The 24,432-nt window shown below is 41.0% G+C and overlaps 1 protein-coding gene across 12 annotated transcripts in view; it reads right to left on the bottom strand.

The window, feature by feature from the left end:
* The window catches only part of DOCK9 (dedicator of cytokinesis 9), a 293,010-nt gene that overhangs the window by 13,388 nt on the left and 255,190 nt on the right, over positions 1 to 24,432 (bottom strand). For 4 of the 12 annotated variants that reach the window (XM_036250432.1, XM_036250420.1, XM_036250423.1 and 1 more), the window contains 12 exons: positions 21,856 to 21,993; positions 21,555 to 21,737; positions 19,937 to 20,050; positions 19,603 to 19,818; positions 17,889 to 17,946; positions 16,864 to 16,941; positions 15,132 to 15,238; positions 5,351 to 5,473; positions 4,540 to 4,653; positions 4,312 to 4,317; positions 3,835 to 3,870; positions 2,791 to 2,937 (listed from right to left, as the gene is read on the bottom strand). In XM_036250432.1, the coding sequence (XP_036106325.1) occupies positions 2,791 to 2,937; positions 3,835 to 3,870; positions 4,312 to 4,317; positions 4,540 to 4,653; positions 5,351 to 5,473; positions 15,132 to 15,238; positions 16,864 to 16,941; positions 17,889 to 17,946; positions 19,603 to 19,818; positions 19,937 to 20,050; positions 21,555 to 21,737; positions 21,856 to 21,993 (1,320 nt within the window). The remainder of the gene's footprint in view (positions 1 to 2,790; positions 2,938 to 3,834; positions 3,871 to 4,311; positions 4,318 to 4,539; positions 4,654 to 5,350; positions 5,474 to 15,131; positions 15,239 to 16,863; positions 16,942 to 17,888; positions 17,947 to 19,602; positions 19,819 to 19,936; positions 20,051 to 21,554; positions 21,738 to 21,855; positions 21,994 to 24,432) is intronic. The other 8 variants (XM_036250430.1, XM_036250427.1, XM_036250429.1 and 5 more) reach the window with 3 other exon arrangements.

A 24,432-nucleotide genomic window follows, 5' to 3' on the forward strand; every position in this document is an offset into this window, starting at 1 on the left:
ATCACCCAATACCCATTCTGTATGAAAATTTTCCAAATGTGCCCAGAATGTTATTTATTGCTATTTGTGCTTGAACCAGAAACTAATCAATGATCATATTTTATATTTATGTCTCTTTAGTCTTGTTTATTCTAGAATTTTAATTTCCCACTTTTTTTTTTTATGATATTGAAATGTTTATTTTAGTAAAAATGTTTAAAACCTAGGTCCTCAACTGCCCTGGCTGGGTAGCTCAGTTGGTTAGAGTATCATCCCTATACACAAAGGTTATGGGTTTGATCCCCAGTCAGGGCACATACAAGAATCAACCAATGAATGCATAGATAAGTGGAACAGCAAATTGATATCTCTCTCTCTCTCTCAAGTCAATAAATAAAAAATAAAATAAAACCTAGGTCCCCAAATTATCACATAACTTTTTATTTTTAGTTATTTATTTATAATTTTCTTAGATATTTTTAAATGGATTTTTACAGAGGGGTAGAGAGAAACATTGATGTGAGAGAGAAACATCAGTTGGGTACCTCTTGCATGACCCCTACTGGGGATGAAGCCCTCAACCGGGGCATGTGCCCTGCCTGGGAATTGATCCAGCAACCTTTTGGTACACAGAATGATGCCCAACCAACTGAGCCATATTGGCCAGGGCAAACACAGGCATTTTCCATACAAAAAAAATAGCTAATTTATTAGGGAGACAAATCAATTTTGCACATATTAATTGTATTCAAGACTATTATACTTAACTTCCTTTAGCAGAAACAATTTAGAGCAGTGGAAATGAACAACATTCTTTCCTATTGTTTTAGTGGTATTTCCCTGGTCTTCATTTTCAAAGTTGCATGTAAGTATCAGCAGAAGGATGGAGGACTGGTGTTTAGGGGAAGAAGAGGTCTAGGAAGTCTTTTAGCAGCTGCATCAAGGACTACACATGAAAAGGGGAGGAATACAAGAGAACCTTGAGAAAAGCTATAATGTTCAAGACACAACTGACCCATATAAAGGTTTCAGTTTCAGAGAGAAAGGCAAACTGGACCTGAGTAATTTGGCCTAGGAAGAAAGTAGGGCTTAATAAGGTTGCATTTGGGTTCCTGTTTAAAAACGGACCAACACGTGTGTTTATTCCTTTTCCTCTGTGCAAATCTGTTGAAATGACAGTATAGAATTCACGACAAGGACCAAGCAAGAGGACGGAAGACAGCAGTGGGTGAGAGAGTTGAACGGTTTTCAGAAGGCAGGTGAATACAGGCGTACTATCTGATTCAGCAGAGCAAAGACGTTCTAATCCAAGTTCTGACAGAGAGGGGTAATGACTGAGGCAGATCCCCCCTGAGAAGCCTGTTGCTATGGACTGAATGTCTGTGTTCCCCAAAATTCACAGGTTGAAATCTTAATCTCCAATGTGGTGGCATTAGAAGGTGGGAGGTGATTAGGTCACGAGGATGGAATCCTTATCATGACTTTAGTGCCCTTATAAAAGACACCCCACGGAGCTCCCTCATTCCTCCACCATGTAAGGACACAGAGAGGAGACTGCCACCATCTATGAACCAGGAAGAAGGACCTCACCAGACACTGAATCTGCAGGCACCTTGATCTTGAACTTCCCAGTCCCCAGAACTGTTGTTTATAAGCTACCCAGTCTATGGTGTTCGTTACAGCAGCCTGCATGGACTGATATCTGCAGAGCACCAGTGCTAGGATTAGGGTGACTGGGAGAGGCATGGGGCAAAAACCAGGGCGAGTGGCCCAAAGTCTATCTGGAGTGGCAGAACCCTAGGTTCTCTTCCCTAGTCCTCACCCTGCAAGAGAAGAGAATGTTCCTTGGAGAAACTTGTCTGGAAAAAGTCGAAGTGGGTCACCAGTGTCAGTGGAAAATAGAACTGAGGTACAAATGGAACACAGGGCAAGAAGGTGAAAGGCTGCAGGCCAAACATGGGACCTTCAGCCTTTGCCTGTCTCCTGCATCCAGAAACCAGAATCACCCCTTTCTTTGTCCCCTCCCTACCACTGGGCAGGAGACTGAAAGATTCTTCTCTGGAGAAAATGAAGAGACCCAAGGAGACAGATTCCAGACACGGGTTCAGGACAGAAAGAGAACAAAAGAGCCTCTTAAAGGATGGACTTAGAAAGAAGAGTTTGTCATTGCTGGAAACTGAGAAGGGGAAGCAGTTTTGATGCAAAGAACAGGAGCTCTTTTTGACCTGTGTTTCAGGAAGCAAATGGATAGCCCACTCCTGGAGACATCCTGAAGGCAGAGGGACACATACATGTACAAGAAAAACAAAGCAGGTAAAGAAAAAGTCTTCATGGGAACAATGCAACAGAGGACAGCCTCGCTAGACAGAAGGTGAATCTCGTTCCTACAAACAAGCTGGCTAGTTAATTCATTCCGTGATGTGTCCGTTTGCTGGTCCATCTGTCCACACACCCACCAGTCAGTCAGAGTGCCAGGTACTATGCCCTGGGGAGTGCGGGGGAAAGTGCTATGAGAACCAGAACCTTGGACTCTCCTCTTACAGAGGTCCTAAATATCTGGACTAAAAAGGGTATATCCTTTCAGATGTTATTTTGTAAATGAAGGTCTTTTTAAAATTATAAAATAAAAATTTGCTTAATGAAGGACATCTGGAAAGTGCAGAAAATTATTAATAAAAATATACACTTGCCACTCAAGGCCAACCATTCTTAATTTTTCCTGGGTCTCTGTTTCTTTCTATACACATTTATGAATATATACAACCAAAACAATATCGTATTGCCATAAAGTGTTTCCAAACATGATCATACCTTGCCAGAATCCTGTATCATTTTGACATTTTCAGAACCAAATTTATCTGAGTAAAGTTTAAGGAGTCTCTGAGAAATTTCTGACAGAGGCGTGAGTTTGGGTTCTTTGTAAATATATTCCTTTCCATCTTCATCTTCAAAGAATCCCTGTGACACAGAGCACAGTTAGAGAACTATCACCAAATACAAGCCCAAGGCTACTGCCTGGGAAGGGTTCTTTTGTTATAAGGGTTAAAAAAAGAAAAGAATAATGATTCTAAAATAAAATCCTAATTAAATAGGCTTTTCAAATAAGAAGGAAAATTATAATAACATGAATTCTGGGTGCAAAGATAAAGGAGGAACACAAAATTGCAAACTCATTCAAGAATGCTGTCATTAAGTGTTGAGTGATATGAGAGGTTGGGGATTCAAGATTCGTTCTCTTGGTGAAGTCTGATGACGGGATTCAAGCCTGTTTCACATTCCCAAGAAACAGAACTCAGCTAGGAAATGACTCAGCCGCCTGCTCGAGGCCGGCCTCAGAAATCCACACACATCGCTTCTCTGGACCATTGCCACTCAAGACATACGAGGAAACATTCAGGTCTGGAGCAGGTTCAGCAAAAGCTGTGTAAAGTTTGTGTAAATTCTATTTTTTTTTACTGATGAGAAAAATATTAAAGGGCTGTAGCATGATATCAGAAAATATTTTCATCATCATCAGTTATATCTGATGCCATACCACCAATATTTGCATTATTATCATGTTTCAGCACCAATCATGCCTGAATAAAATAAGGCATAGAATTGCATGGGAAGTGAAAAAGGTTGAAAATGTAAAAGTCCAGATTGGGGTTAATATTTTAAACAAATAAAACATTTCTCATCTAAAATAGGAGAGAGAAAATGGTGCCAAAAACACAGTATATATATACACATATATATACATATATAAATAAAAATACAGGCTAACATGAAATGAAAAACACCCACATCAAACTAGGAATTTAGATGCAGTAATTTCACTACATTATTTGCTTATTAAGCATTTGCTGTAATTACCTCCACATCTGTTTCACTGTCTGTAAACTGGTATTGCTATAGTTATAAAAGACAACAGGATAAATTGAAAGTTATATAATGCTCATAGAAACACCGCACAACCTAAATAAATGGATTACAATGTTTACCATTTAATCATGTTAGAGACTTGGAGGTTAAATGTTCAGTTACATTTAAATTAACCCTTTCATAAATGGTTTCTGAAATATTACAATGGTAAATATACTTGTGGAGATATTATATTACAAGATGTAGAGATGCACAGGGACAAAAGAAACCAGAAAGTCTTAATTTTGGTTTAAAACATGCAGTATAGATGTATGAGGAAACAGATGATTTATTTCTGTAAATGGAATAAAATGTTAATTTGAGTCTGTAATGGCTACACAGATATACATACAGATTTGCAAAGGGAATTTGCAAACCACATGAAGTACCAAAGATGTTGCTAAGAAAGTCTTATGAGAGAGAACTTACCGCTGCCTTAAGAAAGTAATAAAGAAAAGACAGGAAGAAAGAAAAAAAAGAAAAGCAGAAAGTTTACTACTGAGGGAGGTAAGAATCATATTAAATATGACAAATTCATCAAATCAACATTTATAGAAAGCAGAAAATTTACAAAATACAATTTTATAGAGTTAAAAAAAGGCGTGGGGGGGGGGAGGGGAGAACTGGGACAGCCTACAGAACAGAAAGGAGGCTCACCTGTCCGAAGAAGGCTACTCGGAAGTAGGTGCCCAGGAGCCGGCGGCCTGAGTGCATGACCTCGGTCACTTTGCTGTAGGCACGGTGCAGTGTGTCATACAGATGGGCTAACCTCTGGAAAGCAGAACAAAACCTATTTGTTCCCACTTTCGACTAGTAGAATCAATTTTAAAATAACAAATGAGATTGTGTGTGTGAAAAATCCTTGGACTTGAGTTTTAAAAAGATCAAGAATATATTTTGATTGCACAACTGGTAGTGATCATTTTTGAATTGTGATGTTTCCTACTCAAAGGGCCTGTGTGCCTATGAGTACCCATCAGATTTCCACAATGCAGTAAGCAAATTCCACTTTCAAGTTAACATGAAATGTCGGAGATGAGAAAGTCCTATACTTTTCCTACATTTTTCCTATAATTTTAGTCCTTGATTTTCCTACTCCATTTGATATGCTAAGAGAAACTAAAGGACCTCCCTAGCCCAGGAAGAATGGAAGGGACATCATTTTCCCATGCAGGAGGAGCAAGAAAGCATTCTGAGAAAAAAAGGCACCTAGTGATTATAAAACTGTTCCTAGCAACTTTTCTAAGTGGAATGCCAGAACTACCAAACCTTGTTGTTTAGAGATTTGGAGTCTGTGTAGAGGTGGGGCCTGCACGTGAGACGCCTGATGGCTCTGAGGGGGGTGCCCTGCCTGCACCATGTGCTCACCTCCGACTGTGCCTACTTGCTCTCTTTGCATGTATGAAAGTCTGGGGATATATGTCACTCCAGCCTCCTCTCAACTGGGAAAAACAAGCCGCTCAGATACCTCAAAATCTCTCCGCTTCTCATAAATGGGGATGATGAGTTTATAGATGTCGGCGATCAGCTCATAGCGTTCAGCCTTCCAGAGTCCGTCGGCACACTGCTCGAGGAGCTCCATGAGTACATCCTGACCAAGGAAGACAGCCATGGGCCAGAAAGGAGTGTTACTGAGGAACGTGACATTGTAACCTTGCAGAATGCATAACTGGTTAAGACCGCTAGGAGGAATATTTCAAAACAAGGAATATTTTTAAACACTAACTTCCATGCTTATAACAACTGATCCCTATGTTCTTTTTTTAAAAATTGTTGAAAGTATTACAGATGTCCCCCTTTTTTCCCCATTGAGCCCCCTCCTTCCCACTCCCAACCCCCTCCTGCCTTCTCCAGCCTAGTGTCCATGTCAATTGGTTGTGCATATAGGCATACACGTTCTTTAGTTTATCTCTTTCCACCAGCACCCCCACCCCCAATCCCTCCTATGTTCTTTTTTAATGAGCCACTTTCCAAATATGTTTGCGCAGCAGAAATGAAGAGTCCCATTATACGACTCTGTAGTAGTTAATTACAAGGAATAAACTGACACTGATAGCTTCACATGGGCTTTCAATTTTTGTTCTTAGTTCTTTTTATAATTAGAAAAATATTTTTTTCCTTTCTGAGGAATGATGACAATGCTGAGACACGGAGAGTACTAAGCATGACTTCAACCCAAATTAAACATCGCAGAACAATTCAGTGATGGCGTGTGGTAGGCGTTGTGTCTACCTCGCCAATATCTTTTCCACCTCACCTTGGAGATTTCTATTTACTGAAGTTTGGGTAGTCACCCTGCCTCCATTAAAATCCTTAAACTTTGGAGGAAGCTAACATTATCCATGACTCAAAGTTTGGGGCATGTGGCTCAGGTTTAAACTAGTCAGCATTAATCTATTTCCTGGTCACAGGCACTGCTTTATCATAGGTGGACCTGTGACCTAAACAGGGTAAATTTTTGGACCTCCACTTGGAATTAGGGGACAGAAGTGCTCTCACCAGACTGGACAGCGAGGCAGCATGTAGCTTGACTGGGGCTAGCATTCATCTCATGAACAGCCAGGCCTGTCTGCCTTAGTGACAGGGTGGTCATATAGTATTTATTTATTCTGTTAATATGTTGAATTGTATTTATTGGTTTTCCAATGTTGAACCAATGGTACATTTCCAGGTAAAACCCACTTGGTCACAATGCATTTTTATCTCTCTCTCTCTCTGTTGTTTTTTTTTTTGTTAATCCTCACCAAGGATATTTTTTTCCATTTTTAGATTTTTAGAGAGAGTGGAAGGGAGGGGGGAATGAATAAAAAGGGAGAGAGAGAGAGAGAGAGGTATCGATGTGAGAGAGACACATCAATTGGCTGCTTCCTGTACTTGCCCTGACGGGGGATGGGGATTGACCTTGACCATTAATCAAACCTATGACCTTTGGGTACTTCAGCCGACACTCTAACCATGGAGCCACACTGGCCAGGGAACTAAAATACTTTTAGTTGGCCAGGGAACTAAATACTTTTAGTTTTAAGGCTTTTTATAGTTGCCTTTTGGCATGTTTGATCCTCTGACATGGTAGGACCTGTCACAAGGGTAGACACTGAATTAAGAACAGCAGGGCTTGTTTATATAACAGTAGTCAGTGTGTCTCTGGGTGAGTATTGGGGAGGCCACTTCCTGCTCTCAAAGAGCTGAGCCTATTGTGGAGAAACTTCCATAAAGAGGTGATAAAAGATGGTGGTAAGTGTGCTGCTAAAGAATGTCCAGGGAATCAGGGATGCAGAGAGAAGCAGCATCTAGGGATGAGGAAAGGGGGTGGGCATGGAAGGTGGCAGAAGGTGACGGCTGACTGGGTCTTAAAAATGATCAGGCCCTGGCTGGTTTGGCTCAGAGGTTAGAGCATCGGCCTGTGGTCCTGAGAGACCCGGGTTCGGATCCTGCTAGGGGCATGTGCCTCGGTTGCAGTTTTGTCCCCGGCCCTGGTTGGGTCGTGCAGGTGGCGACCACTCAGTGTGTCTCTTTCACGTCAATGTTTCTCTCTCTCCCTCCCACTCTATCTGAACAAAAAAATGGAAAAATGTCCTCGGGTGAGTATAAAAAAAAAAAAAAAGATCAGGAGTTGGTCACGTGAAGATGAAAGGTAGGAGCGGAAGTAGGAAGGATAAAGGGAGAGACAGTCCAGGGAGAGGGAGCAGCATAGGCAGACACAGGAGAGATGGCAGCATGGTGTTCGAGGAATTTACAAGTAGTTTGAGTATAAAATCTGAACCAGAGAGTGACAAGAGATGAGCCTGGGGAGGTGAAAAGGATTAAACAAAGACTGTATGGCCACAGTCAAAGTTTCCTATGTCAAACATAAATTAATAATTATGCCCTGGCAGGTTTGGCTCAGCGGTTAGAGTGTTGGCCTGTAGACCAAACGGTTTTGGGTTTGATTCCCAGTCAAGGGCATGTACCTGGGTTGCAGGTTCATCCCTGGCCCCAGTCCCAGTGGGAGGCAACCAATCAATGTGTCTCTCTTACATCAATGTTCCTCTCTCTTCCTCCTTCCCTTCCACTATGTCTAAAACTCAATGAAAAAATATCCTTGGGTGAGGATTAAAAAAAATAAAAATAAAAATTAAATGTTGGTAATTTTATGAGGCATGAAAATGGGTACAGACATACATCAATTACCACAACAATGAAGTAATATATAAGACAGATGTTAGTTGATTTTAAAATGATATTTTGTTTATCCATGTAAGGCATCTGTGCACAGTAACCTTTCAGGAATATTTTTAAATGGCCCTAGATTTAGTCACTTAATGAATATATATAAAATAGAGTTTATGGGTAAGCTCCTGGGCCAAATGCTCCTAAATGGGAGACTAAGATTTGAGTATTATTTTTATTGTTTTTGTTTTTTTTAATCCTCACCCGAGGACATTTTTCCATTTTTTGTTCAGGTAGAGTGGGAGGGAGAGAGAGGAACAGAGAGAGAAAGAGAAACATCGATGCGAAAGGAACACATCGAGTGGCTGCCACCCGCACAACCGACCAGGGCCGGGGACAAACTGCAACCGAGGTACGCGCCCTTAGCGGGAACCGAACTGGGTCTCTTAGGACCGCAGGCCGACGCTCTAACCGCTGAGCCAAACCGGCCAGAGCTGAGTATTATTTTTACTCTTGTTTAGTCAAACCAAAAACACAAGGAAAGTTTAATAACAGTGAAGGCTAGTTCAAGTAGCAGATCAATACTCCAGACAACTGAGCTCACTAAGAAAAAAACCTGCCATATTTAGTATAAAAATATGGACTTCAACCAGGGAACCTCCCCAGAATGGTTGGAAAATGGGAAAGTTTGGTAAAGTGAACCAAGCTTAGTAAATAATCATGCAGTAAGTATTACAATTTGATGGTAATTAAAACTTAGAAAATAACACATCATCAACTTTTATCTTTTTTTTTCTAAAATGGCAATGTATACTATAAACAGCAGAGTCTGTGCAGATTTTATCTAATAACAGACTAACAATGACTTTTATAAAAAAGGTTAAGTCCTTTTCTCAGAAAAGCAGAGTATAGATTACTGAACATCAATGTTAAATTTGGTAAGGTACACCGTTCAAGATAATGTCAACACTACACCTAGACATTTACAGCTGGTGGAATCAAGGAATAATTCTTTGAACCAGTGACCATAGATAGGTAAGTTTGAAAAACCGTATGTCAACAACACAAAAGTATAAAGTATCATAAAAACTAAGACGTCATAGTAACTAAACACTGGAGTGCAAAAATCAATAGGGATTCCATGTATTAACTAACTAAATTCTCAGCAATCACTGCACCTGAAAACCAGAACTAATCCAGACAATGGTCAGATAGCAATGACTTTGAAAGGCAATCATACAGAAAGCCTAATGGCTTTAACATCCGGTTTAAAATGTAAATGCCAAGATACTTTTTCTAAATTGTTGATATACACAAGGAACTGTAAGTAATTACTGGTTGGAAAAAAAACAAAAACCCTCAGTGAACTTTATGCATCTGAAAAGTACACATTTTATGACTAGTCTTAAAAAGACCTCAGTGCACTGGGCTCATATGCCATTCAAGAAGCTATTTAACATGAAATTAGCCAGTTCCATTTGCAAGTGTGCCACAGTGCTACAATTGAGGGCACTCAGCACCTGTGTGTGGAAACAGCAGACTAATGCTGTGCATATGTGGGGTATTTAAAATGTTTTCATTTAAATGCCATTTGCTCCATTTTAGGATTAACTTAATTTAACCTTTCCTATGAAGGAAAGGAATAACTGTCATTTGGGAAGAACTGTGAATGTGTGACTTAGCTTAGGCAATGTTGTACTTTAGGACATATTCCATATTACCACTATATTATCATCTCTCACGACACAGTTGAGAACCTCTTGCATTAGAAAAATCACCTGGGATGCTTGTTAAAATAAAGATTCCCAGGTGCTACACCTACCCAGCTGAATCTGTGTGTGTGTGTTGGGATGGGGTGGGGGGAGAATGGGAATCTATACTTGTAACAAGAATACAAGTAATTTCTAAGCACACTACTGCACTAAGTGATACATTCTGAGATAGGACAAGTTAGCACATATGTCCTGATATGAGCCAAAGGTAGAGCATTAGACAAGTTCCATGGGTCAAATTCACTGCTCACTACTGCTATTATTTTGCAGAATTATTATAATAGTGAGAATACACTATATAACTTTCATGGTTCTAAGAGCACTCTCAGTCAAGGAAAAGTTGATGGTTAGACAACTTTATTGGTTACAGACAATCATCAAGCTTGGATGAGATGTAAACAGAGGAATTATCCAATATGTTCTGTTAATATATCTATCTCTTGAGGTTTTCTGCAGATATAAACATTTTGGCTAATATAAGCCAAAGACTTGCCTGGTTAACTTCATATATTTGCTATACTTAGCTGAGTGTGCTAGATACAGTCAATTCTCATTCCCATGATTCGTTGTAGTTACATTGTATAAAGTCACCATGAACAATGAATTAGTGAATACTGAACCAACCCTCCTTGGGGAAACATAGGGTTAGGTTCCCAAGAGTCTCTGGTTACAAAATTTTTGAGGACTGATCAAGTACATAACCTTGTTTTACATGTGTTTCTGTTTAAAGACACCTAATTTAGCATATATCATTGATTCATTAACATTGAACTCATAGACAAAGCTTATCTAACACAAGTATTTTTTACTATAAGGTACATCACAGCCTTCCTGTGCTCAGAAACACTAGACAGTACTACACTTGGGGGGCATCTGAAACAGCAAAATCACCAACTAAAAGAACAAAGGTGTGAAAAACATGGCACTAAATAGAAAAGGACACCTGTTTACAGCATGAGAGCTCAACCAAGAAGGCAGAGTGTTACCCTGTTCCACCGCAGTTAGGAAGAGGTAAGTAAGCTCAAACTTTCTGCCGCTTTGTACATGTCCCCAGTGACCACAAAAGCACCTCAATGAATACTGATTTGGGGGGTTACAAAGAAATTTAGCAAGCATACAACACCTATGGCAAGAGAAACAAAGGAAAAAATGAACACGTGGGACTACATCAAACTCAAAAGCTTCTGCACAGCAAAAGAAACAACTATCAAAATGGAAAGGAAACCCACTATATGGAAGACCATAATTGTCAATGATGCATCAGATAAGGGGTTAATTTCCAAAATATATAGAGTACTCATACAACTCAACAAAAGGAAGACAAAGAACCCAATTAAAAAATGGGCAGAGGAGCTGAATAGACACCTCTCCAAACAGGACATACAAATGGCCAAGAGACATATGAAGAAATGCTCAACATCACTAATCATCAGAGAGATGCAAATTAAAACAACTATGAAGTATCACTTAACACCTGTCAGAATGGCCGCCATCAACAAATCATCAAACAAGTGCTGGCGAGGGTGTGGAGAAAAGGGGACTCTAGTACACTGCTGGTGGGAATGCAGACTGGTGCAGCCACTATGGAAAACACTATAGTGTCACTTCAAAAAGTTAAAAATTGAACTGCCATTTGACCCAGTGATCCCACTTCTAGAAATATACCCTAAGAAGCCTGAAACACCAATCAGAAAGAATATATGTACCCCCATGTTCATAGGAGCACTATTTACAACAGCTAAGATCTGGAAACAGCCCAAGTGTCCATCAGTAGATGAGATAAAAAAGCTGTGGTACATATACACAATGCAACACTATGCAGCTGTAAGAAAGAAAGATCTCTTTTCCTTTGAGATGACACTGAGGGACCTGGAGAGTATTATGCTAAGCAAAACAAGCCAAGCAGAGAAAGACAAATATCACAGGATCTCACTTATTTGTAAAATATAATGAACTAAACAAACTGATGAACAAAACTGACCCAGAGACATAGAGGTAGGGTACAGTCTGACAAATCTCAGAAGAGGGGGTGTTGGGGGGGGGAGATAAACCACAGAACTTATATGCATGTACGCATAACCAATGGACATAGACAACAAAGCTGGGGATGGGGCGGGGGGTATGGGGAGGAGGGTGTCAATGGGGGGAAAAGGAGAAACATCTGTGACAAAAACAAATTAATAAAAATAATTTTTAAAAAATTTAGCAAGCGGGTGGATAATGAGGATGACTGCACTTTCCATGTTCCCCTCTAGAGTCCCTGTCAGCCCTGTCCTCCCTTGCTCGGTGCTTTGGGGGGCAGGTGCACCACGGCTGTTGCTCTGCTCCCTGTCCTCTAGCTCCTGGCCAGGTTGGCCAATGGAAGGCCAAGGGGGGAGACTAAAGGTCAGGAGGAGATTGAGGGTGGGGTGGCTACTCAATGGCTCCCTCCCTGGAAGGCTGCCAGAATTGCATCCTACCCCTAAATAAAGCCAACAGGGGTCCTATCAGGCATTCCTTCGGTGTAGTTTCTCTCTCCCCAACCTTAGTCCACAGGTTGAGGGTAGTAACCCAGCTGCTGTTAACCTCAAGGGAATTGCAATATTCTTTGATGGTTTCCCTAAACAGTGTCCAAACTTTCAAAATAGCCCCTTCATTAGACTTTTCTCAGTTTCCCAAGCATGCCACCTATTTCCTTCCAGAACCCGGACCATCTAGCTTAACGAGGGAGGGATCTAGCATAATGGGTCGTGTAGAATTTGACACCATGGAGGACTCAGAATTCTTCAGTTTGCACAGGATCCAACTTGTGAAATAGAATTACAAACAGAAATGGGATGTTCCTTTTTATCTAACCAAAGTAGCTAGAGGGACTCTGCCCTTGAGATCAGAGTCAGGAAAGATGTACTTCGACCAATAAAAACTCATCTGAGGCCCACTGGGAGGAGAATTGTGTATTTTTAGGTAGCTTCTCTAAAACCATTTAGGGTATCATTAAAGGCATTTACATATAGCTAATAATGCAGATTAAAAGGACAATGATTTTTATTAAGCTACGAGTTATACAACTATTCCCTTCTCTGGCAGAGATTTTCAACTTTCTCTTAAAATGTCCTGCTAGCTAAAGGAAAAATACATGTGGCAATTTGTTTTCCTAGCTTTTAGAACACATTTTTTTTTTAGAACACATGTTATTCTTTCCATTTCCAGCTAGTTTCAATCTTGATGTGCAGGGTGTGCTCAGGACTTTATAACTCTGCTGGGTCACATCCTAATCATCATAGATTGTTACATATTAAGGACTTTGTTAAAGATTTACCAACTGTATGTTTCAAGGACAGGGTGGAAAATCCATATTCTGAAAATAACTGATAAAGTTATCCCTATCACAGGTTTAGCTACTGCTCAGAGTAGGTGTCATTCATAATTTTTCCCAATTTGATTTCACCAGCTGATTCTCTAGGCTGTAGTGACTATTACAGCCTAATATTTAATCAGATGGGAAAACTTGAGCTTTATCTTATCATTCCTGAGGGCAGATTCCTGACAATTGTTTACTTTAAAATCTTTGATTGTTCTTGATATCACTGTTTTCCTCACTAAATTCTAAATGAATGGTGCACTCCAAAGGTCTGACTTGGCGTGAGGGACAAGGATGGTTTCTGCAAGAAGAAAATCCATTCAAACCTCTTCTCAGTTAAAACTGTCTTGAAGTGAGGGGTTCAAATAAAAATTAAAAATAAATAAATAAAAAATTACCATCTGTCCAGGCATTTCAAGGTGTGGGGATTGCTAAACTGTTAATGTAATTAAACAACTTGCAATTTTTTTCAGGATACTAAGAAAACTTTATTTATTTTGGTTAAAATTATTTTCATATTTAAATACACATGAAAAACACTCAATATATTATCCTTCTTTCTCATGTTTTAATTTAGAGCATCATTTGAGAATAGACATTTTATGATAGTGGTTCTTCAACTTTTGGGGCTTTAGACCCTTTTATATAGAATACAAATCATTGAGAGTTCCTTAAAAATTACTAAGAACCTTTATGTATGTAAGTGTTATCACTCAATATTTATAGTATTAGGAATAAAAACAAAAAAATAAAAATATTTATTTATTAATTTAAGTAAAAAACTTGTTGCATGTTAACAAAAACACAACTTGAAAAAATGATATTTTCAAAAAATTTAGAGAAAAGGGGGCATTGTTTTATGTTTTGCAAGTCTCTTTAATGTCTGACTTTATCACAGGAGAAACCTGGATTCCTCTATCTGCTTCTCCATTCAATCTGTTCTGTGTTGTTTTGGATAATATACACAAAGAAAATCCAGCCTCACACAGGCACTCAGTTGGAAAGTAAGGACCTTAAAGACTTCCTGAACCCAGGGGAAAATGTCTGTGCACAGGTGCTACCTATGGGGAAGAACATAATTAAAGTCATAATAGTAATTGTAGGACTCCACATGATAAATGCAAGTAGAACAGAGGGAGAAGATATTTACTCCTTTCTCTGTTCTTTCTTTCAACATAAAGAAACGGACAATTTATTTTTCCTTAAAAGATGGGCAGGACTCCAAAACTTTCCCTTGACGGTTCCATTCTGCCCTGAGGGAAGGAGAGGCAGGCACACATGAAACAGCCTTGGCACATATTCAAGGACGAGGAAATTCAGGGAACCACAGAAAACTGGCATTTATTCACATTTCTAGCTTCATTTCAAAACTCCCTAGTTATAGATAAGTGACTGCAAGACGATCCTGTTTTGGCGAGACACACAAATGGCTACAATGATCTAATGTCAAGCTTTCTGGTCTCTGCTGGGGTGGGACAGGGTGGACTCATCTACTAATGTGCACAGAAGCTGGGCGGCACAGCATGAGTGGAAGCGGAACTGCAGCAGGAGCCCCCAAGCCCGGTCTGGTCTCCCATGGCTTTGATTGTTTGGAGACACCAGGGAGAAGTCTAGTGTTAGAGACACTGATTTAAAAGTCAGATGAAAACAGCAATAAAACCCGTGGACTGGAGAAATTAATTGCTGGAAAGAATGAGAAACTTTATGGCTAAAATACTGGACCTTTCACCAGAAGAGTCTGACCTCTCAGACTCACTTCATTACTAACTAGCTTCTCAACTCTTTCCGGAATCCAGGAAGGATCCCTAGAAAAGGAGAATGGTGGAATCTTCTGCTGCTCTGTTCCAGGTGTCCAGAGCATTATTTTAGTTAGATCAAGTGTGTCAACAGCAGCTACAGAGAGAAAAGCCTTTGTCTGATGCCCTGGCAGAGCAGACCTCGGGCACTGAGGTAATCAAGTCACTGAAAATCCAGGCTGGGACACTCACCTCATTAAAATGGACATCCTGCATGCCGACATCTTCCATCATGGAGGCCTCCTCCTCTATGTTGGGGGTGATCACCCTGAAGGCCGTGCAGCCCTGTCTAAACATCCCTAGAATTGAGATAGCAGGGGAGAGAGTTAGTTATTAACCTGTAAGTGGATGAACCTTGAGGGTTCCTCCTGCCCTGTATGTCTTTGTACTGAACAACATAACCGATTTTGAAATCCACTATAGTCTCAGGCCAGCATTCCCATGGGAGCCTGGGGACAACGGTGTGCTTTTCTTCACTCACTTCCTCATAGTTCATCTTCATCTCTCTCAATCTGTTTCTTTTTCTCAGCCTTTTTATTTTTCACCCACCTTTATTAAAATGTATGCAATCTTTAAACTGTAAATGAATTGAAATAGGTATTGAATCAAACTAATTATAAGCCCAGCCGGTGTGGCTCAGTGGTTGAGCACTGACCCATGCACCAAGAGGTTACTGATTCAATTCTCGGTCAGGGCACACGTCCAGGTTGTGGGCCTAATCCCCGGTGGGGGGGGCATACAGGAGGTGGCCAATCTATCCTCTCTCTCATTGATGTTTCTATCTCCCTCTCCCTTCCTCTCTCTCTAAAATCAGTAAAGAAAAAACTTATTATAAAATAGTAACAGTAAACAGTAATTTGATTTGGTAAGATGACGTGCTCAGATACCAAGAAAAATAAAGAAGCCAAAGCTGATCAAGGGAAAATATTGGACTCAAAATAACTCTGTTTCCTTCAATTTGTCATCTCACCCACTCTGGCTGGGAGTAACCCAGAACTTAGATTAGAACTTGCCCTCTCCTTCATGAAACAGTCTATAAAAACCAAGATGTAACTCAGCCACAGCAGTGAGCTGAGAGGCTGTCTTAGCCGGTTCCGCATGGGCTTTCTAGGGTAAGGAGAGGCCTCTCCCCCCAAATTGGAGAGAAGGAGCACAGAAAGCATGAGTACTTCAGGGGCCTAGGCACTCAGTTCTCTAAGGGGCAATGAAATAAGTCTGGAGCTGGGATAAATACCTGGGGTCAGGTAACAGCAATAATGGCCCATTTGGGGCCTCTAATCATCTTGTAGTCACTGGGAAAAATTCTGTCAGTTGGACAATGTCAGCTAAGCAAAAATAATTAAAGGAAGAAGGTCTTCAAATGTCTTTCTCTCTATTTTGTGATCACTGTGTACATTTAAACAAAATAGAAGTCAAACCTGAATTCAGACTTCTCATATTTAGGGAAAAAGAGAAACACAAAGAATTTTGAAATCAAATCTTAGAGGAGTAGGTCCTAAAGTCAGAGATTTTCCTGCTAGATGCAGGTCAAGGTCTCCACACCATTCATGGGTTGTCTAGTGTCTCTGCCACTGTCCTAGTTTAGCCTTGCTTTTGTTTTATGGAAACAAATGAAAAGCATTAATTCAGGAGCTTGGGGATAGATTAACATACAAAAGCAAAATTATACAAGCCAACCACCCACTTTTAGGCTACAGAGTACCCTGAAATATACAATTTAACTCCAGTGGAACAACTACAGTGGTGGCCAAAGTGCTTTCCTCTCCTTGCCCATCAAACAGGAGAGGCGAGGAACAGAAGGGAGGAAGGAGAGCCAAGACCAAGGCCATCCATGCAGAGTTGAAAAAGGAAATCCCCACACCTCTGAGCATTACGTGGATGGGGCAGCTGGGGCCCCAGGTACCAAGCCGACCCTCAGGCTCACCTCCCTGGCGCCTCCTCTGGCAGATGCTGTAGCTGTAGGGGGAGAGCGTTGGCTCCCGTCGGAGGGCTATGCCTGCTTCTAAACATGAGGAAATGTATTACCTGACAATAGGTCTCAACAGGAAATCGTGCTGGTAGTAAGAGAACATGGAGCCCTTCTTGAATTTCTTTCTCTTTCAGGCTCTGAGGCATGACAAGCCTAGCTTCCTTTAAATTTCATTGCAGCTGCACCAGAAATATAGAAACTCACTGGCCTGGGCACCTGTGATTTCCTTTTATCTCCCACTCTGCAAACATGCTCCTCATTAGCCAGGTCTGGTGCTGCTGTGCTCCAGTCCACATGCACACAAGGCCAGCTTTTCTAAGATCCTCTGTGTTCCAAAAATAAATGCCACCATCTGAGGCTGCACTGGTTTTGAAATGGAAATGAGCAACTGGTGTTTAACCAAAAGGAACACATAAGAGAATTCATGCCTGCTAATCTGGGAACAAATATGAAATGCACCAACGGGCACCATTCACTCCTTGCCCTCCCCTTCTGCTGGGAGGCAAGGTTTCCAGCCAGCAAGGATGCCTTCTCACACAACAAAGCCAACTGGGCCTCATTCCAGAAAATGATGTCTGATGAGCTCCTGTTACAACTGCCTTTTGATTAATCAACAGTTCCAGTGGGAACTATCTTAAGGGAAATATAAAATCTTTTCAGCTAAAGTATGGCTGGTCAGGGACACCCAGAGGCAAAGCTGATTAACTAGTTTTTGGGTAATGGAGACACTGCTAAGAGGTTATATGACAACATGTCATCCATTTTTCTTTTTGATATTGGCATTTCTGCTGTGCCTACCAAGTCAAGCAAATGTCACACCCGTGAACAAAACAATGAATACAGTATACATGTACACACATGCGCACGCACACACACATACAAAATCCGCCACATCCAAATCTTTCTCAACAGCTCTTGCTTGTCTTTGCTTCTTTGTATAGTTTCATATTCATTTCACAAACACAGAAGTCACTCCTCACCTTTCCGTGTGAGATATTCTGCCACCAGGGCTGTAACATGGACGTAGCACATAGCTGCCTGTAAGAGAGACACACGCCTCAGAACTGCCACCTATAAAGCACCTCAAAATGCCCGCAGACAGAAGTATGTACTTCTATCAGATCTCAAGGCACCAACTAGTGTTCCTAATAGCTGACATCTTACCTTTTGAAATAAACTGTGAATTGAGACAAATGGTGATAGATTTGCTAAGGATGGCTTCTATTTGGAGTTATTAGATTCTGATATAAAAGAAAAGAGGCATTTTTTCCTTACTCTGAGATTGCGCATCATTTCTCATATAGTGAAAACATAACCATTTGAAGAAAAGGCATGTGCCTTCCTAGATTCTGAGAGAACAACTCAAATTTCAAGGGCTAATATAGTTTTCTCTGATCTTAAAAATGAAGTTGTAACTTTTTCCAATAATAAAATTATAAACCAAAATTATAATGCAATCATAAAGGATAATATTATAAATACCTTAAAATGAAAGAAAAAAATAAAGTCACCAGAGTCATAAAAATCAAAGATAGTTGTTAGAAACGAACCTACTGTTAAGTCCTGATGCCTGAGCCCCTGGTTCTTGTCAGAATAAGAGAAAAATTACATCTACTAATAACATGTAGTTTGTTTTTATTATGGCTAACATACGTTAAAGTTATGGTCAAACAGAATGGACTCCATAAGTAATCAATATGTAAAAATAGTTAAAAGACTTTTTTAGATGTAGAACATAATTTTACTAATTTAAGCAATTATAAGAGTTTAAAAGTAAGAGCACGTTTCTTTGGTAATACTGTTGATCATGCCTAAATGCCTCAGGCACAACCCTGAACAGAGTTTTCATGGGAACACAGAACTTGCCTTACAGCCTATTGTTTTCCTTATTTCTGCGATTTTACAGATGATGTCATCAATGCACAGAGGTTAGAAACTGGCTCAGTGTCACAGAGTCAGTAAACGCTGGATCTGGGACTCAGCATGTCTCTGGAGCCCACAACCCAACTCCTTCCCTCGCTGTCTGCTTACTGAAACATGGCCGCTTTGTACACGAAGGGCACTCTGGCATCTACCACATCCACAGCTTGGACACCCTCAAAAGGAGAAACCTTTGCCCTATCATTACTTTAATGATACGAAAATTTGCCCAGCCCGGTGGGTCACTGCTTGAGCACTGACCCATGCACTAAGAGGTCGCTGTTTCGATTCCCGGTCAGGGCACATACCCAGGTTGTGGGCCCAATCCCCAGTGGGGGGCATGCAGGAGACGGCCAGTCGATGTTCTCTCTCATCAATGTTTCTATCTCTCTCTCTCTCTAAAACCAATAAAGAAAAATATATTTTAAAAAATAGAAAATTTAATTTTATCAGACAGGAATTGTAGAACTAGAGATAATTTTGGATGTAGAAACTGAGTACACTAGAATTAGCAGGCCTCTGCATGAACATGGATGTTTTCTATGAGCTTTCAAACAATGCTCTTTTGTGACATAAGTATCCCCTTACAATTTGGTAAATTATTAAAATGTTTAGATGACTATGAAGTCACCCTGAGCCTAACACTGTTTAAAGTACCTCATATTTTTAATTGACTTCTTTTAATTACTGGGAAATTTTTCTCAAAATTAGTTGCTTCTAGTGAATAGGGCACAGTTTTCTCAAAAACACCGATGGGAAGGCTTGCAGGGCTACCTCGGAGAGATCCCCGTTTTTGACATGGATCCTGGCCATGCTGTCCAGCCACGTCTTCCTGAGCTCGGGAGTGCTGGCGTAGGACTTGGCCAGACTGTACTGGAGGTCCACCAGCATCTCTGGGTCATTCTCGTGTTCCTTCATCTGGGCAGTGGCCATCAGAACCGTGCGTATCCTTTTAGTCAGGTCCTTCACGTCCGAGGAAAAGGTGGTGTGCTGAAACAAGGGTGGAAGAAGACACGTGGCTTTCAGCTGTGTCCTGCCTGTCCACATGCAGAGGAGGTATGAGGCAGAGTCGTGGGGGTGAAGAAGAAAATGGGACCAGGCCACCCACCTTGATGAGCCTGTCACTGTTGGCACAGTTGTTGATGATAGACAAGGATTGCTGGAATCTGGTTCCTCCAATCCCCACAACATCTGCTATCAGCTGGCTCACAGAAATAATGACCTTAGGGACACACAAACGTGAGTAAATCAATTCACCTTCAAATGACTCCTCACCCAGGCTCAGCTCTTGCCTTCAGTTAGGATGCACATGAGGAAAGGGCAAAGGGGACATTCTGAGCAGGGATCACTCCAGTGCAGGAAACAATGTCCAATTAGTTTTTCTCCCCTTTCAAGAATTATTCCCGAAGGTGATTATGCCATCATTAAGTATTTTATTCATGTAGAAAAATGGTGATCAGGAGAGTGTAGAGGAATGAGAATCAGACAAGCCCACATGACTTGGACAGTTACTTATCTATTGCTTTCTCTAATTAAAAAAGCGACCTTAGTATTTACCTCCTTGGGTTTTGGCATGAACTTTCAATAAGTAGACTGTCCTTTGAATTTTCTGTTAAAAGTTATATATATTAACTAAGCAAAGGGGGGACTCTTTCTTTTTGGGGTTAATGAATAGCACTGCCTTTACCCAGTTACTCAAGCTAAAATGTATGGATGCCATCCATATTCACTCCTTTTCCTTCACCACACCCAAGTGCAACCAATCCCAAAGTGCCTTCAACTCAACCTCCTCTTCCTTCTAACCTCACCGTGACTGGCCCTCTCTAGCCTACACTTGACCGCAGTTTGCCCAAGGTCTCCCTAGATAAGGTCTTGACACCCCCAATCCACTCTCAGCACTTGAGTCCAGGCTGAGAAGTATGATGTCTCTTCAACTTGTTCTCACCCATATTCTCAACTCCACTATAAGGATCTTCTCCAGTTCCCTGAATGGGCCCTTTCCCCTGGGTTGATGATCCCTGTTTATCTTTCACATCCTCTGGAGCCCCTGGGCCCCTGGCCAGATGACCCTCCGTGGTGCACTGAAGTTCCTCCATCACAGACCTGGGCACATGGCACTGCAAGAGCTTCAGGGTTTGTCTAGTTTCCAGTTGGAAGTATTCCCCGTGGGGGCCAAGAGAGGGTTCTGTTTTTTCATGGTTGGATCTATGGATCCTAGCATAAAGTTTGCAATAAATACTTGCTTAAATAAAGGAATAAATATAGGGAGGAAGAGGGTACTCCTATATATGTTTGCAGAAAAGAAGCTTACAAAAATACATATGACTTTTCAGTATCTTGCATGGTTCCCAGAGCAGACAACTTTTTAACTCTCTAGAGAAAGGAAGACAGAAAAGAACCACTTTGATTTTTTGTGACTTACCTCTAATATTTACTATGAGGCATCCTCACAGAGATTCTAATATATCTTGGTTCAGTGGAATTTTGGTTAGTGTCATATTGATTCAATATGTAAACATTAATTTACCAATAGAAACACATCCTGGGCCTAAATCTTACATGGTGGAGGATGAAATAAACCAAACCCGTCAATATGACTTCAGATTTTCCACTTCAAGGCTGGATCTTGTAGTTCTTATGCAGAAATAAATCAGTAAGCATGACACTCAAAGTCGTCCTGCTGTAACAGAATTTCAGAGAGTACATTAAACCTGAACTACACTCACTTGCAAATGTGTCCGGACAAAGGACTTCTTCCCAGTGTAGTCAAAGTTGTTCCTCATCAGGAAGTAGAGCAGCTGGGAGGCCTCCGTTCTGATGGAGCTCAGCTTGGAGTTGCAGAACTTCAGGATCTCATAGCACAGAGCAGCGCACATGTCTGCTCTCCCTTCATAGAACGTGGAGGGGAACTGGACGGAACATGAGAAAGCAAATAATCATGTCGCGGTCAGTGTTCCCTTCAACTCCAGGTGCAAAGGGGAAAACATATAACAACCAGCAAAGACCTTCCCTGATTAAATAACTTACCTTATAAATTAATGACCTTAAGGCAGTGAAGACATTTTTTAAAGCCGTTTCAGACTGATGTTTTTGAAGAAAACACAGGTAGACGTCAAAAACTTTTTTCATGAGAGGATTGTGTCCATGGTCAGCCAGGAGCTGGTTCTTAAAACACACAAGGACGGCTTCATTAGTGAGCCACATCAGACATCTCCAATAGGTTTCACACAATTTTGAGTCTCCAAAGTTAAATTTTCCAGTTACTAAGTAAGACAAATTATAACCTAAACTCTGCCATGAATCCTCTAGGAAAGCACAGAATCCTCTTGTATTGTAAATAAGCCTGTTAATATATTTATACTTTATAAAGATTACTTTTATCTATAAAAAGAGGGACTAATTATACAACTTCCCAGCAACTGTAGAATGGTTCAGAGGACCAGCGTTCCTCAGTACTAATTTGGCTTCTATTTATTTCCGTATTTTTACTGTATATAAGTAAGTAATACAAAGGTAATGCTTGTGACATCTTAATTCCAACCAAGATGTACCCTTACAGCTGTTGACTAAATAATGGGCCAGAAAAAATACTGAGGTGAGGTATGAAACAGGTCTTCTAAGAGTAGGGACACCTCCCCCCTCCCTCCCCCCCCGGCTTCTCAGGCACTCTGTTAAGCTGTGACAGTCAGTTTGGTAAGATGGGAAACTCTGCTCAGGCACCTTTCATCATGTGCATGGATTTAGCAAGTAAACCAGGTCTCACCATTCTCATCTGTAAAACAGATGACCTAAAACTGACCTTGCACAGCTACTGTGAACACCTGAGGTCAAGTATAGGAAACACCTGGCACACACTTTGATCTGCTCAGTAAGTGGCAGCTAGCAGGATTTTGACATGCCATGGATTTTACTTGATAAAACAAATTAAGATGGTCACCATTACTTCCCATCATTCGTCAAGATTTCCTCACACCAGCAACAAATTCACATTAATTAAACACTTAAGTCTCGTGGCTAGAATTCCCATGGACTGTCACTGACACCTAGTAGACAGAGGTGTTGCCCAGCTAAGGCCAGCAGACAGCCATCGTGTTTACACGTGTGTGGCACCCAAGACCTGCATCTCCAAACACAGACAAGCCTGTCTGAACAAAGGTGAGTGTTTGGGAGAGGACACACATGTGCACTTTGCATAGGCAGGCAAAAATGACTATAATAAAAAATGTCAAGAGGACAGTATCTCAAACTAATGTTACAATTTAGCCAAAATGAATAGAAATAACATATTCTGTGACATAAATTTTGGCTGGAGTAATAATAATGAGTTACAGCATCTTGTTGGAAAAAAATTTTCACTCAAGGAGTAAGTCTTGTTTTTTCAGTGATTCACAGAGGCAGTCACAGTTGGTAGGACACCTGGAGTTCACAGTGATCTGTATATCATGAACACTGTGGTACAGTATTGAATCCCGTCATGTGAAAGAGATGCAATTTAATGAGCACAAAGCATGATTTAATTAGCTGGTTATATACTTCTCAACCAAAAGCAGCTGTTCAACAACAACAACAAAAACAAAAACACACCCCAAACCAGCTGTTTCCAGTGTTAGTTTGCTGTCTATGAACACCACTTTCCCAGGAACTACAGTCCTTCCTAATTATGGGTGGATTAAAGTTTGGGCGAGTCTGGATGTGAGCTCTTATTTTCTAAGTGCTCTTTGCTGAGAGATCCAGAAGAAATGGTTCACAAAAATAGCCAAGAACCCTGGTCTTGCTGTCTAAATTGGCCCGTCTCTAAGTTTCTCCCTCTGGAGTTCAATTTTATTTCCTGTCACTCTCTGATCAAGGTTTTGCTCCCCAATTTCAGTCTTCTTAGGTTCTGATCTCAACATCTGCACCCACTGATGCCATAACATCTGCCCATCTTCCCACTTTTTAATGGGGTGGGGGGCTGAGCTTGAAATATCAAATGTTTTTGCACATAGGCATATAGAGACTCTGACAGAGAATGAATCCATTACACAGTAGCTATAATTGCCATGCTTTAGGTAGGGAAATCAGGGCACAGAGACGTTACGCTCACATGCCCAAGGCTTAAGATCTGGCTAACAGAGGAATTGTGATTTAAGCATTCCTGTCTGCATCGCTGTCTCCCATGTGCACTGGAGCTGGTCTGTGTCAGCACAGTGGCAGGCCCTTTCTCACTTTAAACTAGCAACAGTCTTGTGGGGTAGAAACAATTTTTTCAATCTCACAAGAAGGGAATCTTAGGTCTGGAGACCTGAAGTAATCTTCCCAAAGATAGTCAGCTAATAAATGTTACAACCAGTTTATCAGATGTTTCTCTCTTGAATCAGAACTTATTTAATGGCCAGACACTGGAGATCTGGGAACTCTGACCAATACTCTTCTTTAATGTGAAGCCAGCAATTTAAAGGGGGCCAGGTAAGAACTAGAGGCTGCTTGGTAAGGAAACTGTCTCATTTCTCAGGTGCTGTCAGACCACACCTGTGCTGCACGTGCCTTGTCCCTGTCCACCACGCCAGGTCTGCACCTGCCTTGCAGCTATGTGGCCAGGCCCAGGCAGCGAGTAGAGGAAAGGGT

Source organism: Molossus molossus, unplaced genomic scaffold, assembly GCF_014108415.1.
Source record: "Molossus molossus isolate mMolMol1 unplaced genomic scaffold, mMolMol1.p scaffold_m16_p_9, whole genome shotgun sequence".
Lineage (NCBI taxonomy): Eukaryota > Metazoa > Chordata > Mammalia > Chiroptera > Molossidae > Molossus > Molossus molossus.